The sequence below is a fragment of the Scleropages formosus genome, chromosome 5, assembly GCF_900964775.1.
Source record: "Scleropages formosus chromosome 5, fSclFor1.1, whole genome shotgun sequence".
Taxonomy (NCBI): domain Eukaryota; kingdom Metazoa; phylum Chordata; class Actinopteri; order Osteoglossiformes; family Osteoglossidae; genus Scleropages; species Scleropages formosus.
Genome location: NC_041810.1, coordinates 32,386,469 through 32,406,107, shown reverse-complemented (window position 1 = coordinate 32,406,107; position 19,639 = coordinate 32,386,469). Strand labels below are relative to the sequence as shown.

Sequence of the window (19,639 nt, the reverse complement as noted above, 5' to 3'; positions counted from 1 at the left end):
TCTCATGTGCATTAGTCATTACAGTTCATACATGAGCAAGGGGGGAGGAACAGCAGCAATGGGGGAAGAGCAGGATGAGGATTAAAAGTGACTCCAGTGTGCGGCTGTAATTAAACACGGTACAGATGCTATTGATCGTCGAGAAAGCCGAGGGCCCCACAACGGGAGGAGGCCCGGCCTGCTGCAACGTCCAGCTCACTTTGCAAAGATAACGCTACTAATAGAGTGTGAATTAAGAACAAGCTCCAAACTCTGATATACCAGCTCCGTTTATAAATGTGCCTGTACAAATATATATTCCCACAGCTGTGTCTCCACCTTATACCTCCTCTAGTGATTTCGGCAAGAGCATAGCGAGAGAATCATAGCATTGCAAAATGCTCTTCAGGTCTGACCTGCACAGCTCATTCTAGTGCTCCAACACTCCATAGCTGTGAACTCATTAACATGTATAAGCCTTTGAAAGGCAATTGTTCAGGTTTGTGACAGCTGCTGTAGTGTATTTATTCTTCTTCTGCTTCTTCTTCTTCTTCTTCTTCTTCTTATTATTATTATTATTATTATTATTATTAATATTAATATATTAATATTATTGTTGTTGTTCTGTTGTTGTTCTGTTGTTGTTGCTCAGATTTAACTATTATTCACCACATGGATTCCATTTTATGTCTGTTGTTGTTTTCTCCATTAAATGCTACAGTACTTGGATAACATGTAGGGGCAGATGTCTGTGGTGTATTAATACCTGGTGAGATTCTGCAGAACTGTGACTGTAATAATATATTGTAACTGTAATGACCTTATTTTCGAGCTTTACTGAGCCTTGCCACTGAGACGCCAAAGAACCTCAAATTGTGTGGAAAAAAATCAGTTCTAACAACACTTTACCACTTTTCAGTAGCTGTGTGGGTATTGTTTTGTGTTTATTTTATTTTTTAAGTGCCATTTCAGGACAGGACAGCACTGTTAGGGATGAACTTAGGAGAACATTTCCCAGCCGTAGAGGAGAGAAGGAGGCACAAGGCACAGTCCGGGGTGTACGGCTTGTGCTTCTGGGGTGTGGAAAATGCACACACAATGAGGGCGCACCAACAATGGATCGCTCTGAGCAGTGAATGAATCCACGGGTCAAGCACTAAAGCCCTTCTGACAGAAACACAGCCCACTCTTGTTCTCCTCGAGAGAGGCCAGCCCTCTCAGTGGAGCAACAGTGAATGCAGCCTTGGCGTTCAACACAAGAAACCGGGGGGCTGGGTGGGCTCTGGTGACTCGTTTTTTTTGCAGGCAAATTACTGGTGATAATGACAGATGAAGGCATATTCTGCTTTTCCCTCCAGCTCGCCTCTGGCTCACTACCTGCTGAAGAAAAAGAAAACCAACATAAACAGAAATAATGAAAACAAGACTACGTGAAGCAACATCCAAAACTTGTTTCCTCAAGTGATGCTACCTGAGTACCTCCTACTGGTTCTTCCTTCCCATATCCTGGTGGCTCTGTGGCTACTATGATTATTTTGGTGAATTTATTATATTGTTTCGATGGGGGGGGCTAAAAATCCATAGTGTAATCCTAAAAATCCATAGAGTCTACCAACCTTTAGCTGAGGTTCAAAGGCATGCAACCTGTAGGGGGTCCTCCACTAACACCATCTAGCAACCCTTCTGAACTAAAAAAGAACAATCTACTCAGTGTAAACATTCCATTGTACTTTAATGTATTCTATCATTGCTTAATGGATTTATTTATACCACATGTACCAATATTGTGCTGGTTTCTGATAAATATTTGCATATTTCCAGTAGCAAGATGTCTCTTCTTCAGAGTGACATCAGAAAAACATAGTAAAACATGATGTGACAAATACAGTAACACTGGCATTACTTGCAGAAATCTTTAATGAGTAAAGGAGTACACAATCAAAAAATCTGAGCAGTAAATGATCTGAATTTTGTCTGCTGGCCCAGTTCTCCATACAAAAATCTCCAGAATAAACATGTATTCTCCCTCCAGGGAGCGCTATATTGGTGACCAGGCCACTACTGCAGTGGGAACATGGGGACGGAGTTCATTAATTTTCATCTTCCAAGTACAAAGAGTTCAAATGACTGTATGGCAGCCTGATTTTCAGCCATCTTTCATCACCTGAGCCATTGAGGGCTTGAGGGCTCCTCCAGACAGAAGGACTGAATGTCTTTCTGAAAAGCCTACTGTTTCCTTCACCCAGCTGGAATGCTTCTCAGCGCTGAACTTGTGTCCAACCTCTCCCTGCCCCCTTTGTTTGGCCTTTGTTTCACAACAGCTGTTATGGACGTTTTTTTTTTTTTTTTTGGTCAGCTGTGATTGCTCGAGGCAAAACAGGAGCAGATGGTATTTTGCTATGCATGAATGGAGTGTTAGAGGAGCTCGGGCTGAATAGGTCGGCTCTGAATGGTGTCTATGCAGCACCTGCCCCCTTCAGCGGCACGGACGCGTCATCGGAGCATGATCTGTCTCGGCCGGCGGACGGGGAAAGGGCAGGAAGGCGAACTGAGGAACCAGAGGAGGACCTTTCTTGGATGTTCTCCATATTTATCGATCCTCATCTGGGCACTGGTATAACGTGGCGTACTGTCAATTTGAGCTAATTGTATATGACACAGCCGGATATGTAATCTATCATTTCGCTCCATTCGAGCACTTTATCAGTTCTGTTGCCATAGAAACATGAGAGCTCAGGAATAGGTAGCTTTAATAACCTAAGTAAGTTGCAATAGGAAGCTGTTCCAGAGCACCATTCCGGGGAAAAGCTCTGACAAACGAGACCAGATAGTCACAAACAGGGCAAAATAAGCACCGTTTCAAATTCTGACATCTATCAAGTCGCTTTCCAACACAAGGGAATGTTTCTACCTTGTGCAGTTTAATTTCCTGTCAGAAAAAAATGGGTTGGTCGGCATTCCCTGACAGGGAGGCAGTGTGATTTTCAAAACGTTTCCACGCAAACAGATCGATGTGGAGAAGCAAATATCTAAACGGAATCAGTAGGAAAAATGCCAGGAGTGAGTCGCTCGCTCCCTGCAGGTACATCAGCAAATATGGATTTTTTTCAGCTGAGAGCCCAAAGAAAGTGTAACCGAGTTGGCTCGGCTTCGGGTATTTGGACTAAGAGGTCCAAAAGATTTCACTGAAGTTGCATGTGCTTGGAGGCATCGGCATACAACGGTGAGCCTTGTCTGGCTGCGGCAGGGTTGGGTTTCATTGTAGGTGCTCAGGATTTCTCTATTTGCTGTGTCGGCTGGAGCTTAAACGTGTGTTTAATGACCTTTTAAAGGTCAACACTGAGTATACTTAAGGAACTGGCCTTGCTGGGGGGATTTAGGAGAATGTGTGAAAAAAATAGGTAAAGCTTCTCCTGCAGATTTTCACACTGCATGCATGCTGTGATTTACATGTACATTGGGTGTTTACACCACTGGTGCTGGTTAAATGGTTATGTTGGATAATGGTCTTCATGAATAGTGTGGATGAAACTGTGTGGTGCCCTATCAGAGAAGGTAGAGCTTCTTCAAAGCCCTGATCAGTAGCTTTATCTGAAAGCCCGGATTACCATTTGACGGCCCAGCACTTACATTCCTTCGGACCAGTTTCAGTCTAACTCAGTGGCTGCTGGGTAACTCATGATCCCCTCATGTTTTCAAGCACAGGAAAAATGCAACAGAATCGGACTTCTGTAATTATATTCAGGGTGCCAAAGTAGAACCTTACTGACTGTCACTGAAAAAAATAACCCTTGCATGTGCTTTTTGATTTCCAATAATTCCATCTATTCATTGAAATAAAATACCACTCACTGCACAAACGAAGAAAAAGAATGCACAGTAATGGGATGTCAAATATTCAATGATTAAAAACAACATCAGAAGAACTTTTACCTTAAAAAACTGTAGGTAGAGATTAAAAACGAATAAGGGTTGATAGTGTATATCAGAATTTGCAAAATGTACTGTATAATCTTGCAGCGGCAGCATGAAATGTGGTTCTTACGATAATCTTCCTTGACATTAAGGAAAGTGCAGAAGTGTTCAGTGAGAATGCTGTGCGGGAGAGAAAAAGAGAGAGAGACAGATAGAAATGGAAAGTTATATGATCTTTTGCTTAAAGGTGCACCCTCATATTTTTTATTTTACGGAGTAGAAAAGGTAGACAAAAGGTCAGAAACAAGTTTCGTAAGCGGAAAGTGGCCATATATACTGAAATTCCAAGCCAAGTTCTATTTGCTGTTCTGTGGCATATTTCTAAACCAGTGGTGTGACTGGAGAGAGAAACTGCACCAATAATTATATGAGCAGTGAAACTGAAGGTGTACCAGCGTGGCCTACATTGTTGAAAACAGTCTGAAATTATATGCATTTGAAAGGTACATTTGGGAAAGCCTGAGTCATACAGAGCAGTGATTTTCCGTATTTATGTTGGGGTTTTCGGGGGAAGTAAATGAGCATTGTTGTAAATCCTTCCTGTTAACTGCAAGTCTCAAGCGTGAGTGTGTTTTATCCTCTTTGGCCTATTTGTGCCGTTCCCCTTGAACATTCACTCTCCCAACTGGATGGCCTCCACTAGAGCCCCTTTGACCTTTCCCAGGGCCTTCCAGTCTGCCTGTTTAGCTTTTTTAGCAACCTAGATTCCTAAAATTCACACAATGGCATTCTACCTAATGGAGACATCAGCAGCATTTTTTACTGAGCTACTTCTTACACAAAATAAAATATTTTATTGTAATTTTTATTGTGCAGCTTGATGGTGTATCAGGTTAATGCTGGTGCCTCACAGTGCCTGGGTTTTGGGTTTGGACCTGATTTAGAATCTGGTTCAGTCTGTGTTTTTTCATGTGGGCTTCCTCCCGGTGCCCTGGTTTCCTCCGAAAGTCTAAGGACTTGTTTTGGGTGAATTGGAGATTCTAAATGACTCATAGTGTGTGTGTGTGTGTGTGTTAGAGAGAGAGAGTGAATGCCCTGCAGTGAGTTAACATTCCATCCGGGGTCAACTTTCATGTTCTTCTGGCATAGGCTCTGGACCACCGTGACCCAAAACTGGACAAGTTGTCAATGACAATTAATTGTCAGCTTAACACACACACATTTTCTGAACCGCTTGTCCCATACGGGGTCACGGGGAACCGGAGCCTACCCGGCAACACAGGGCGTAAGGCCAGAGGGGACACACCCAGGACAGGATGCCAGTCTATCGCAAGGCACCCCAAGCGGAACTCGAACCCCAGACCCACCGGAGAGCAGGACCCGGTCCAACCCACTGCACCACTGCACCCCCGTTCATCTTAACACATTATGAGAAAAAATTTAGGTACTCAAAAATAATATATCATTGGCTGTTTTGCCAAAAAATTGGATGTTTCGAATCAAATGTGAGACTTTCCTGAGATTAGGCATTGCTGATGCACATCTATGTACTGCACACAAAAGCAAGATGTTTGCTGTATGAAAAGAACCCTTTATATAGGGCCATTTATATAAGACCGTACTGTATATCCTGTTCTTTCCACAAGTACCAGAGTCATAATCAGCCATAATCAGGAAATGATTACTTTAAAGTATAGTAAAAACAAAACTAAATTATAACCCATAAGTAAATTATTTATTTGATAAACATCATAGATTTAAATCAGAGCAATATACTAGGAAGTGGATGTTTTCTGATCTCCTTTTTTAATCCGCTTCATTAAAGGAGAAACTAAAAGAGGTAAGAAAGTAAGTGTTCATATTATTTTCTCTCTTTTCTTAAAGCAGAGGTCAGAGGAGGAGAGAAGCAGCAGAATGCTGCAGGGATCAGACTGCAGATGGGGATCAAACCAGCGTTTCATTGAGAAACAAAGGCAATATCGTTGTCAGGAATTATGATTTTCACTGCATGTGCATGTCCTAGATTCTAAAGATTACAAACTGGCTACCCATATATACTAGAATGGAATATTTTGCCTGTGGATAAGAAGCATGTCCAAAATTTTAAAAAAATCTCAAACAAAAGTAAGTCTTAAAATATCAGTTCTGCAACATTAATATGCTGTTTGTGCGAATGCAGCCATAGCCCTCTTGTCTATCAAGGTGAACTTTGCAGTAACATGGTACAATATGATTAAAATTATGTTAAATGTAAATACCGGGGGGTACGGTGGTGCAGTGGGTTGGACCGGGTCCTGCTCTCCGGTGGGTCTGGGGTTCGAGTCCCGCTGGGGGTGCCTTGCGATGGACTGGCATCCCGTCCTGGGTGTGTCTCCTCCCCCTCCGGCCTTACGCTCTGTGTTGCCGGGTAGGCTCCGGTTCCCCGTGACCCCGTATGGGACAAGCGGTTCAGAAAATGTGTGTGTGTGTGTAAATACCTCAAGAGCTTTATATGCAAATGGTTAGTCTGAGTTAGTTAAGGCATGTGGAACCATAAGATAAAGAAAGAACTCAAGATTTCACACAAACATCTATCGTACCAGTGCAGTCTGCTCATGTAAACAGAAAAAACAAACACTGTCAGAGTGCTGCATCACTCATTGCATTGTTTTGACATCATCGGTCACCCAGATGGACGGGTGGTTAATTTGGCAGCCACGTTGCATGTCAAATTAGTGCCGATGCTTTTATTCATCAACCGATAGCGATAGTCTAGGTGCTGGAATTCATTCAATAAATATGAACCGCAGCATATCTTTTTCGTTTCTGTGCTCCACTTCACACTTGGAGAAACACAACAGACACATTAGTCTAATTCTTCATCTTGGGGAACACAAAAAATAGTGCCCAATATATTACACACTAAACATCAGGATAAACAATATAACAAAGTTAAATGAAATTTCCTAAGTTGTGTTATAATTAAACAGTATAGTATTTAAAATGATACGTATAGAAATGTATATTTATGAGCATTAATATGTACTTGTAATATAGGTAGTCCTTGAGATATGACACATGCGACTAATGACAGCCGTCCCATTAACCTTATTATATTATTTTTGAGTCCCGTCATTTTGTCATAGTGTGTTAAGCTGACTGTTCCATATGTTCTATGATAACATTGCGCGATCATGCTGCCGCACCATATTTTTTATTGTTTGTGTCTTACTCAGAGTATGGGTGTCTATATACGACTGCGTTTTATTTACAGATTTTTTGGTTTGTGATTTCCTTCAAGTTAGTTTTTTATTTACAGAGGCTGGCAAGCAAAAATTTTTTGTGTTCTAGTAATTCTGAAAAAAGGCAGAAGACAATAGATTTAGAAATGAATGTGAAATTGTGTGGCATGAGCATACATTGTACTATTGTTTTAAATGAAAGCTGTGCTAAATCATTGACAATACGGTAAAGGCCTACTGTGCAATGTCATATTTATGCATGTTGACTTGTGTATATCGGTTCATATAACATAAGGGGATTTTTGACTCACGACAAGATCGACTAATAACGTGGTCATGGAAACAGAACCTCGCCGTAACATAAAGACCATCTGCATACAACGGGCCTTTATGATGAGAGACATGCGGGAGAGCCTGTCTTTTCAGGGTGTGACCTGGACTGTGAATACAGGAATAGATGACTGGGAGGGAAAGTGGGTAGGTGCTGGAGGCCGCACACCAATCCACATCTCAGGACATGACACACATTGGTCAGAACTATATGATTGGCTCTCCCCTGCGTCCACATCGTGACCATTTGGCTTGGCTGGGAAGGTCAGGCCAGCGGCAGCAGGGCCTTTTGTTTCACCTGCATTGTTTGTGTGCAGTGATCAGGAAACGCACGCAAACGAACCCCGACAACTGGCGTCACGGTCTACCCAATACACAGATGGACATTTGGACAATAGACAATCTAGGTCATGATTGTGCAAATTCAGGTGGATTGCCTATAGTATGAATGTGTGTGTTATTTTGCTCTGCTGTATAGATGTGTAATTGACCATAGGGAGTTTACTCTTTAGTGTGTCTAACACTGTAAGCCACCTTGGATGAAGGTGTTAGCGAAATACTAGCGAATAATCCCTTTTAATATATGTGTCTGATAAATGAATACTAGTCAGTTTAATTTGTAAGTCTTTTTATTCACACCAAGTGATGCTAAGGTTTGCTTAGATTTTTTTCTTGGAGCTGCTCAAGCCATTCGGGCGTACTTGCGTTTCCTCGTTTTTCCTGTAAATACGAACAGGAAAACATTTTGTAATTAATTCTGTTGCAGTTCCAATGTTTTAAACAGTGTGAACAATATGTGTAACCTTCCACTGAGCAGACCAAACGGCGAAATATTTGTACACACTAAACACAAACGTTAAAGGTCTGTGGAATAACAAGTGAGGCATGCATTATTAATATCCTTCCCTGAAAACATTTTTTTTTTTTTTTTTTTTTTTTCCAGAATAATAAATGCCATTTCCAGTCTCATTACCGTGTGTTTTAAAGGCTTGTTTTCGGTAGCCATGGACACACCTCCTTCAGCATTCTCCGGCTGCCGCAATTGAGATTCAGGTCATGTGCAACACTTGCTGTTTTTAATTTTCATTTTATCGTAAGCGCTTCAAGATTGTTGCCAGGGCTTATTTGCCGTTTTCCTACAGGCTTCACCAGCACTGCTTCTGTCAGGACAGATGCTGTAATTAATCATGTACGAGAGAAGGGAATTGAGTCGCACTGAAATAGGAGAGAATCATTTCTGCTACGGCTAATACGGAAAAAAAAAAAAAAATAAATCAATTCCTTACACCCTGAAATGCTGTTTAAAAATATGCCTGTGCTCAGATTTTTATCAACATGTCATTTTCATTATGTTCCAGACAAATGGTTTGAGGTTCACATTTCACACATAGAAAAGCCAGTCCAGTCGTCTCACATTCTTATTGTGGATTTATGATAATGAGTGTTTGTGGGCCCTATGCTCCCCTCCCCCACATGCTTTGAGAGGGAATGAACGTGCCCGGAGGACATCTTGAACGTGTATCGATTCAGACACGGCACTCCGTAAAAGGCCGCGCAACTGGAACTGCTGATGAGCGCGACCGGAAAAGTTGCTGAGATAAGTACCAGCAGCCAGGCTTGACACTGTTTTTACACGCTCAAGTACGCTCATAACGCATCCGCAAAAGCAAAACGGTAAATAACAGCAACGCGACACGTTTCCAACCGATTCCCCCGCAGCGTTTCGTTGAAGCCGTTGTCAAGTTGCACGTAAACCTCTTTTCCAGCCGAAGCTTGAAATGAACGGATTCGTTGAAATATACATTTGTGATCGTTGTCTTTAATTGCAAACAAAGAGACATTGAGAAATATATGCTTCATACAAAATTATGGCTAGTATTTTACTGATGGATTTTTTTTTTTTAAACTTCACTGACCAAGCAAAAATTAAATTAGCCTATTAAGAGCTCAAAAACAGATTGTTTTATACTGAAATGCATTTATTCTCTAGACAGATTTCAAAAGCAGCTGATTTTGTCTTCCGTCAGCAAAATACAAACAACTTAATTGCTGCTATTGTAACTCATAAAAAAAGTATAAAACAGCAGAAATGCACTATGTGATGTAGCAATCCACAGGTCATTATACCAATGTTTTAATTAAAGCCTCACATATTAAAACTTTAGAACATGTGATATGAAAAATGTACATCCTTTCTAGTCTTACAGGTTCCCTATCAGCACATTCCCGTGGGCTCCGACCCTATCCGAATCATGTCATCTTCTCCTGTTAATAGATTTGTGATATCAAGAGGATGGTGAAAAATCATGGCAGCTTCAAACTAGATCCTTCCATTTACACTAACCATAAAATATTCACTTTATTAGACAACATGGAAAAAATAGAAACATATAATTTATGAGCCTGTTAAAAGTCTGAGGTAAAGACATACTTCAATGGGTGCCCCCCCTCCCCCCCTCTATATTTTTTCTCTGTCCGAGTGCCATTTGTACTTAGTGGATTTTTTCAAGCAAATGACTTTGGGGATTTTCCACCGAGCACACTCGTTTGGTGCTGCCTCCGTCCCACACACTTACAGCAGATTCTGTTGCACTTTACAGACACAGTGACACAAATGGCCTGCGGCAGTGTTGTTCTCCGTCCACTCGCTGTCCGTCCATTCTGCGTCCGGCGAACGCCGCAGACATTTCCGTTCCTGTGCTCCTCGAGGCACGGCTAGCACGCTTGTCAGATAAACACACTCTGATAGAGTCTGGCTGGAAATGCATCGTGTAATGATCCGGGACTCCGCACAGGAAATGAAAAGGGTAAGGATTTTTTTTTTTTTTTTTAAGTCTTAAAAAGTAGGTGCCCCCAATATACTGGCCTCTTAAGGAACATGGACCCATTACTGGTTACCAGTATTGCGTGTCATCAGAGTCCAAGCGCCCCCCCCCCCCCCCCCACCTTTTGTTAAAAACATCCTTTTCATGGTAATTATAAAGCAAGCTTCCCCCACAGTCCCACAGATGCCATTTAAAAGTTATGTTTGCCCATAGACTGTGCTGCAGCCACAATGTGAACCTCATAAATAAAGCTTTGCCATTAAATAAGAACTCGGCATTGTTCCTTAATATTACAGCATGTTGTTTCACAGGTGTGCCCCGAGTCCATTTTTAACCTAATGTGCCAGAAACTGAGAGGGGAAAAAAACAGCAACAGGCACTTGCCCATTGACACCTTTTTCATGATACAGCCTATTTTATAGACAAAATCCATCTTATATTCATCCCTTTATGCACGAGTCTGCATATCCATCTACAACTGTGGACAGCTCTGCGTAATACATACTAATTCTTACACACTTCTTAAGTGTAACTTAGAAAAGCAACCAGGATTGGCACTTTTATTGTTATATTCCTCTTTTCGAGACATGTTCTGGCTCAGTAGATGCTGACTTGGGACAAGACCTGGGCATGGGCATGTGCATGGGCCTGTGTTTGGGATGGATGCTGCTGCTGCTGCTGCTGCTGCTGGGGTTGGGGGTGGGGGCTGCCCATAGGGGCAGGCGCTCCCACAGACTGTGGCGTTCCTGGGGACCGCTGCGGAGGAGAACACTGGGAGGCCTGTTGCTGCTGGAGATGCTGGAGCTGCTGCTGGTGCATCTGCTGCATCTGCATACGCTGGAGCTGCATCTGCTGTTGCTGCTGCTGGACATGGTGCTGCTGGAGCTGCTGCTGCAGGTGCTGCTGGAAGTGTTGCTGCTGCATCTGCTGCTGAATTTGCTGGTGATGCAGTTGCTGCTGGTGCAGGTGCTGTTGCAGATGCTGCTGCATCTGGTGGTGAGGCTGCGGAGGCTGCATGGGAGGGCTCATGGGCCCCATCAGCTGCGAGGGCACTCCCGGGGCCACTGAGGCTACGACCTGGCCGCCTGGCAACCGCACAGGCAGAGGCTTGGGGGCGATGGCACGTGGGAGCGCCTGCTGTAGGGCTTGTGCGGCAGCCGCCACAGATGGGTGCTGGGTCATGGGTGCCGGAAGAAGGAGCGAGGGGGACAGGTTGGAGGAGGCCAGTGTCTGCTGGACTGAGCGTATGGTCTGTGCCTCTGCCGACTCAGCTGCTGCCTGGAAGGGGAAATACAAAATCTCAGTCGACTGTGTCCACACCCAGTCCACTATCTACCGCTGTTACGCTTTGTAAGCCATTGAAACACATACACACTGTCACTGAAGTCCTAAATGACAGCAGAAGGACACTGAAGCTAATAAGGATAAAAGCCAATGGGTGTTAAATCCAATGAAATAAAGAAACTCTTTTTGATTTTAGGCACACCAATGTTCTTCTGTAGCTTTTTGATCTTAGATGATAAGTTTTGTCCAAAAGCAGAGGGGTTTTCTAAAATGAGCACCACTGAATTGGGTGGCACAGTGGGACAGCAGATAGTACTAGTGCCTCAGAGCACCTGGAGCATGGGTTCAGATGTTTGAATTTAGTTCAGTCAGTGTGGAGTTTGTCTGTTCTTATGTTTGCGTAGGTTTCCTTCAGATGCTCTGGTTTCCTCCTACAGTACAAAGTTATGTTTCAAGTGAGTTGGCAGCTCTAAATTGCTCATAGTGTATATCGGGTGTTCGCCTGGAAAGAAGGGAATGATTGCCATGCATGCAATGTATCTGGCATTGCAAGACAACTGCAAACCTCGCACAAAGGTTTCAGCTAAATGCTAACTAATAATTATTGTAAGTTGTTTTGGATAAGTCTGTGCTAAGCAAATGAATGAAAATGATAAATTCAGTAAGAGGGCTAAAGATGTTCATCCAGGCCAAAGGCTTTTTAAGCAGCTTTTGTTTTCACTGAAGACTAATGCCTTTACTGATGATCTAGTCAAAACTGGGTATCAGGACCATGATCAACAAGAAGCAGCCACTGACTGAAACGGCTGTTCATGATAAGTGTGAAAAAGTAACTGTTCCACATCTTTAATCAACCAAGTTGAGGAGATAGAGCCAGCTGTTTCAGTCCTGACTTGTCCAATAAAATTCTCTAGTGTTTAAACCTTACCAGCATAAGCTGGCAAAAAAGACAGCATGTCATTTCCAAATAACATTTCTGAAGACTTTCAAAGAAAGGTTGCTAAAACCTCCATTGAAAAACCTCCATTCGCATGCATTTTTAAGGCTCTGAACTTCAGCTGAACCATAGTCACAGCTATGCAAATTAAATGGAAAGAGAACTAACTGTAAAGAAACAAAAATTAATGTATGGAATGGTCTAGTTAAAGTCCTAAACTGAATCCAGCTCAGATGTAAAAGTAAGACATGAAAAGATCTATTCGTTCTTGAAAAACTAGAAAAGTTGCTGGGTTCAACACTGAGTAATGGGGCAAGATTCCTCAACAGTGATTTGAGAATCTGACTAACAGCTACATTTAGTTGCAGTTTTTGCAGCTAAAGGTGTCACAACCAGTTATAGACTGGGATGCGGCCATTTTTTTCCCACACATTTGATTGCACATTGATTATCTCTCACACCAAACATATAAGTGGTCCCCGATTTATGATGGGGTTACGTTCCACAAAACCCATCATAAGTAGAAAATACTATAAGTCAAAAATGCATTTCATACAACTAATCTGCCAAACATCATAGCCTAGCATATGTGCGATGGCCATTACGGGCTTGCCGCCTTCATGCAGGGCAATTATCTTGAGTCTCTCGCAAGAGTAATTGCCCTCCTCTTCTTTTTCCCATCAGTAGCAGAAGACACAGATGGGCGTTTCTCAAAATTATGGATGCATAAAACACAACGTATAGATACAGGGGCGGAATCTGTATAGTGACCATGTGACAGACTGGGAGATGCGGATTGCTGCCACTGCCCAGCATCGCAAGACAGCATCACACCGCATATTGTTTGCCCGGGAAAAAATCTAAATTCAAAATTCAAAGTACGGTTTCTACTGAATGTCTATCGCCAGCTCATCATCGCAAAGTCAAAAAAACCTAAATTGAACCATCGTAAATCAGGGACCACGTGTACATAAAAACAATACTGGTTTCATTTATCTCTTTATCTATCTGGTTCCATTCATGCATTACTAGAACTGACAAAAAGACAGGATCAAATTCAATATCATTAAGCAGAAAAAACTGAAAATTAGAAAGGGGAAATACTTGTTAATAGCTCAGCAAATAACTAAAGATGTACTTAAAACGAGTATTTCCAAACCAAGAAGCTAAATATAATCAGTTAAAAGATACACTATTTCAGAATTGACAAGATATTTCATACTGTAAAGAAAAAAATATAGCAAATGACATTCCACCTTTGACACCAGACTAGCACGGTATGCAGCAAGGGCCTTCAGGTATTCTTTCTTAGCTGCTTCTGTTTTGCTTTTATAGATCTGCAACAAAAAAGGGACACCCTAGCGTTACTCACAATGGCTCATCGCTGTTATTCAACAAAAAGGTTCATTCCATTCTAAATTTTCCAAATGATTCACAGCATTTTATTTTTTACAACTATATTCATGTACTTTTATCAGGTTTTAAAGGTTGTTAAAGTTGGACACACATCCTCCAGTTGGAATGTAAATGCCGAAAAAAGATACACCGGTGAATGCTTCACATTTTACAGAGAGCAATGCGTTATGTATAGATTATTAGCAATAAAAATCTGCGGCTGAAGAGAAGACTGCCTTCTCAGCTGCATCATTAAAAGCTACAGGTAGGTTCAGTTTTCACCGTGTACAGCAAATACAGAGTATTAATTTTGCAAAACATCTGTCTCTGGACACTACACATTCATTCACTGTGGCAATGAATGACATTTCTGCCATGGTCCCACCTGCTTCTGCTCTTCCCCCAGGCCATCCCACATGGATGCCACGATCTTAGACACTTCCCCAAAGGTGGCGTTGGGGTTCTGGCCCTTAATGGCAGCCTGTGTGTCACGGAAGAAGAGTGCATAGGCAGACACAGGCTTCTGGGGCTCATTTGGGTCCTTCTTCTTCTTCTTCTTGGGTGTCTTGGGCTTCTTGCTCGCATCAGGAGCAGGACGCTTTTCACCGATTGCCTGCCAAAGAATGACTGATCCTGTTAGCCACCCCAGCATTTTGCGGACTAGCAGTTAAGGAATGGCATGGTATTCTACCATTTGGCAGATTTTGCATTGTTCTCGTACTAAAAACCACATGAACGTATAAACCACGGATGACAAGTATCAGCTAATAACAAAAAAAATTAAAGAAAAGAAACTTAATATTGCAGCTTCATACAAATTTAGCAGTTAAAGGTGCTGTACAAAAATAGTAAATTAATCGTAATAAAAATTAAAAATACAGGTGGTCCGTGACTTACAATGGTTCGACTTACAATCTTTTCGACTTTTCCACAGTGAGGTGGCGATAGACATTCAGTAGAAACTGTACTTCAAATTTTGAATTTAAATTTTTTCCCGGGCAAGTGATATGCGGTGTGATACTCTCTCACGATGCTGGGCAGAAGCAGCGAGCAGCATCTCCCAGTCTGTCACGCAGAGGTGTGTATTAGGTGTATTAAATGCATTTTCGACTTAGAATATTTTCGACTTATGATGGGTTTAATGGAGCGTAACTCAATCGTAGACCGTGGGACCACCTGTATAAGTAACTCTAAGCAGTCGAAGGAACCAACATTGAGACAAATAAAAATAAAGTTAATTAAAAAAAAAGTTGTTTTTAAGATCTATTTAAGGCTTTGTCGACTACCAAAAGATTCCTAAAACCAATTTCAAAGCATATAGGTAACCAATACAATTTAGTAAGTACAGTAATAAAGCGACAACACATAGCATGAAAAGGAACTAATTTTTTAAATATCCTTGAGCCAGAAAGGAATAATCGATAACTTTGAAGGCAATGAATTTATTTGGTTTATGAGATATATACTTACCCTGTTACTTTCATCTGGGTCCTCCTCGTTGATGGAGCTGGAGGGTGATGGGGTGGCAGATTTACTGGCAGGGGGGGACGGAGATGTGTGAGGGATATTTGGTCCACTCAGGTTTAGACCCAGTTGTGTGCTTAGCTGGGACTGGTTGATAGTTGTCAGCTGGTTTCGTGACATCACAGCAGACGGGTTGTTCATGGTCATGATTGACCTCATGACCATAGAAGGGTTGGGGTACTGGCGAAGCTGGGTTTGACCGAGGTTCTAAACGAAAGGAAGGGAGGCACAGTAATTAAAACATAAATCTATTATGACAGCTACTAAACCAAAGGCAAACAGAGCAGAATAAACAGAACCTGCATCATGTAAACAGTACAGGTTCAACTGCAAATTCAGAGCTCCAGAGGGTACGGTCTGGGTTGAATTTGGGTCCTGCATTCTTTGACATCTGCTGAATCTCTCAATTGTCAGTCCTATCACCAGCACAAAAGATCAGTGCTGTATGAAATAAACAGTGTAAATGGTTATACAAACATCTGCGGAACAGAAAAAAGTCTGCATTCCCTGAAGCAGAAGTGCTGTGGAAGCACAGAAATATTGCACCTGGCAGAATCTGTATGCACAATAAGCACCAAAAGTGTCCACCAAATAAAAATGATATTCGTTCTGTGAAGTCTGACATTTTGAAGGTTATATCTTCTGCAGCCTACAATGATGGAAGCACAAAACGATACTGCCAGCATATTTAGGGATGAAGCCTCATCTGCTGACAGATTTTATATATATATACTTCAGCAGCATAAGAGAAATATTTTCATGTAATCAATTCTATAAATCAGTGTGCCAGGGGGAGATCGAGAAATTGAAACAGGCTTATTTGCCTCCCATTCTGTGTATTGTGATCATTCCACTGCTGTCAAGCTCATCATAAAGACCCCTAATAATAATTTAAAATGTTCAGATTTAAAATCTCAAATGTTTTTTGAGGCCTGAACTGGGGGTATTTGCAGTGATTGTGCTGAATGTGGAATTACTGGCACTGCCACTTTTGCAGAGGGTAGACGGATTGGAGAGCACAGATGTTAACAGCGAGTGCTGGGAAGTAAGTAAACACAACAAAAAGGTGATGTGGCCCACAACCCAGAAAAAGACCATCTGGTATTCAGATGTACTGAATTGATCTCTTTCAGTGATAGACAATACACAGAGCCCAATGAACAGCGTCAATGTAAAGGTAATTCATAAACACTTTATTTCGCACACTTTTACAGCCTCTTACCGGAAGATATATAGTTTCCTACTCACTTTGTCACAAGTATCAGCTGCTTACACCCTACACCTATCAAAAAGTCAATGGTTAAAATCCAAAATCGAGTACAACTGTAATAAACTCAGCCAAAAACAGTCAAAATACACTTCATATAAATAAATAAATTTAATATCTATGCAGTAGATAGATGTATCGACTACGTCAAATTCTGGGTATTTCCTACTGCGATCGGATCACAAACAAAGAGGTGTTACAACGTAGTGGTCTGCTGCGGCTGGAAGACACTGTTGCTGAATGACGAATGCAACTAGCAGGTCACATTTTGTGACTTCCTGATCGGAGACTTCCAAAGGTGGTGATGCGATGGGTCCTGCCAAGGGGAAAACGCAAAGAAGGTCAACCACCGAAAATGTGGTGTTCCATCTTTCAAGAAGACCTCAAGACCATGAACACTGAATGGAAAGATGCAGAAACCATTGCTGCCAACAGAGCCCATCGGAGAACACTCGTTGCCCAATACATCAACCGATGTGGGAGGAACTAACTAACTAACGAAGTTTGTCCACTGCAGGGTTGTGATGTTCCAGAGCCCATCCTGGGAGTATAGGCCATGAGGCAGGGTACATCCAAGACAGGGCACGAGTGCACCACAGGGAAGTCACACACATATCCATACACTCATACAGACTGCGGACAATTGACGGTCAGCAGTTTACCTGAAACACACGTCTGTAAGACTGCGGGAGAAAACCAGACAAAATCCAACAGGAACACGGCAGAAAGGTGTGCCTGGCCACAGCAAAAGATTTCAGACTGGCAACCATGTTATAGGCAACATAAGGAGAAGAAGGTAGCAGAAGATGTGTTAACATAAGAGAGGTAGTAAGAGAGCTGCTGCTAATTTTGACTAATATAAACAAAATGCAATGTGCACACAACAGCTAGATAAAATTACCTGCAATAGCTTCATCCTCCCACAAACAATTTAAAAGTAATACATAAAACCAGGTTCCTTATTAAGAATAAGGAACATCTCTCTTCAGCCCTCTGCAGGATCTAGAATTCATTATTTCTCATTATTCTGTGAAAATGTAATAGAGATTTAAAAAAGTCTATACCCACAAGTTCAAAACCACACAATTACTGAGCGTTCTCTTTAATACAATGGGATAGATAATTAAAAACGAAAACAGATGTCCTGTAATGGAGCGCTTAAGAGCCATCCTGTTCCATTTGTTCAATTAAGAAACAAATGAAAGAGCAGCTAGAGGATGGTGGTGAATGGTGCGTGAGGGTAGCTCTGTCCAAGATTTCAGCAAACAACACAATATCATACATCAGAATGAAAGGTGCCTGTCAAAATTACCTCCCCTCTTCACCCGAAACAGTAGAGCTAGTGTCTCCGGTGCACCAAAGTGTTCCTCAAACACCAGCGAACTCGAGAAAACAAACTATCCAATAAAAAGCATCACATTCGGCCTGGTTTGTTGGGCAAACAATACTTCGCTTAAATTCCAGATGCTCTTGGGAGGGGCCTTGCTGCTGTAAATCGAGTCAAAGACGCTCCTCATCTGTGAGATGCAATAAGGATGTGTCCATGGCTCAGACTGAGCTGCGACTCACAGGCTAATAAAGGGAACGGCCGCGGTGAAAAGAGCGGTAATAGTCCTGCCAATGTACCACGGATAATATCTAAGGACTGATCTCTATGAGCAGAGTCAGAGGTCTGGAACTATGGATTGCAGAACTAGAATTTGGGGAGGTGGGGAATTTATTAACAGCAGCACTGTGTGTGCCATAACGGGCTGAAAAGAATGTTAACAAGTTCAATTTCCATTCAATCAGCAACAGTGCACTTGGAAAAGTCTCATTGCAGGAAAGGAATAAAATCATCTATATGGTAATTATGAGGATGAATCCCCCAGTAACTTTAACCAGCATGAAAGGTCAGTCCTATTAAAGATAGTTTATCAGTCCCCAGCACATATTCCAGCACTGTGCTCTTAAATGGGAACGATTTTACTTTCCCCATTTATGGCTACCTGCAGAATTCCGTACTTAAGCCAAAAATTATATTTTGAATGCAGGGCAAAGGCTATAATAGCAGAAGAAATAAATTGTTTTTCTCTGCCATGTCTCTCTCCGGAATACATGCCACTATTTTTTGCTGAGCCTTTCACCTCCTCCACAATCCCCCATCCCCTCAATCCCACAATTTCTATAGTTCCATATTTGTTTCATCGTTTTTCCCCAACCCCCTTCTTTCATCACCCACTCTCCCCCCTCCCTTGTTCATCTCTCCCAGTGCACTGTGGGTATTTAAAACTTGTTCAACATGATTTCATTTCATTTCGAGCACTGCCTGGGAAAACTAAATTACAGAATCAATCAGAGAGAAGGTCAGGCTGAGACTTCATTACAAGCATGGCATGCTTGCATGAATATCTTTCATTTCTGACTGACCCAATATGTCATAATAGCTGTCGGAAGAAAGGAAAAAAAAAAAAAAAAAAAACACTTGAAACTGATGAAGAACTCATGTCAGTGCTCCACAGCTTGGAATGGAGATAACAAAATGGTGTGGACAAAGGAGGAAAAAAAGTGTTGCTGTAGTGTTCGTACTTTCTCTTTTCACCAAAAGAGCTTTTTTGCCATATGAAAAATAAGCTAAATGAAAAATCCCATCAAACCTTTGACATGATTCATGAACCATCACAGCTGAGACTTCATTTTCATTTAAGTGCCATGAGTGAATCTAACAGGACTAAGCATGCACCAGTCGCTGGTTATGACCCTAGCCGACTCTCTGTGTGCAGGTGAGTTACACCCCCTAAAAATGGAAAACATGCTATTTTACAAAGACCACATAGGGCGATTTTTATTCAAAAGGTAATTTCATATTAAACTTTTGTATTAATTCAGTTACTCAGCAGTATGTTAAAAATGTATATTATATATATATATATATATATATATATATATATATATAATATTTTTTTAACTGATTTTTACGGAA

The 19,639-nt window shown here is 41.7% G+C and overlaps 1 protein-coding gene across 2 annotated transcripts in view; it reads right to left on the bottom strand.

Moving 5' to 3' along the window:
• Positions 1 to 10,803: 10,803 nt before the first annotated feature.
• The window catches only part of LOC108932956 (TOX high mobility group box family member 3-like), a 56,452-nt gene continuing 47,616 nt past the window's right edge, over positions 10,804 to 19,639 (bottom strand). For both annotated transcript variants that reach the window (XM_018749682.2, XM_029252264.1), the window contains exons 4-7: positions 15,357 to 15,617; positions 14,272 to 14,499; positions 13,748 to 13,828; positions 10,804 to 11,548 (exon numbers count right to left, since the gene is read on the bottom strand). In XM_018749682.2, the coding sequence (XP_018605198.2) occupies positions 10,868 to 11,548; positions 13,748 to 13,828; positions 14,272 to 14,499; positions 15,357 to 15,617 (1,251 nt within the window). In that variant the 3' untranslated portion in view covers positions 10,804 to 10,867. The remainder of the gene's footprint in view (positions 11,549 to 13,747; positions 13,829 to 14,271; positions 14,500 to 15,356; positions 15,618 to 19,639) is intronic.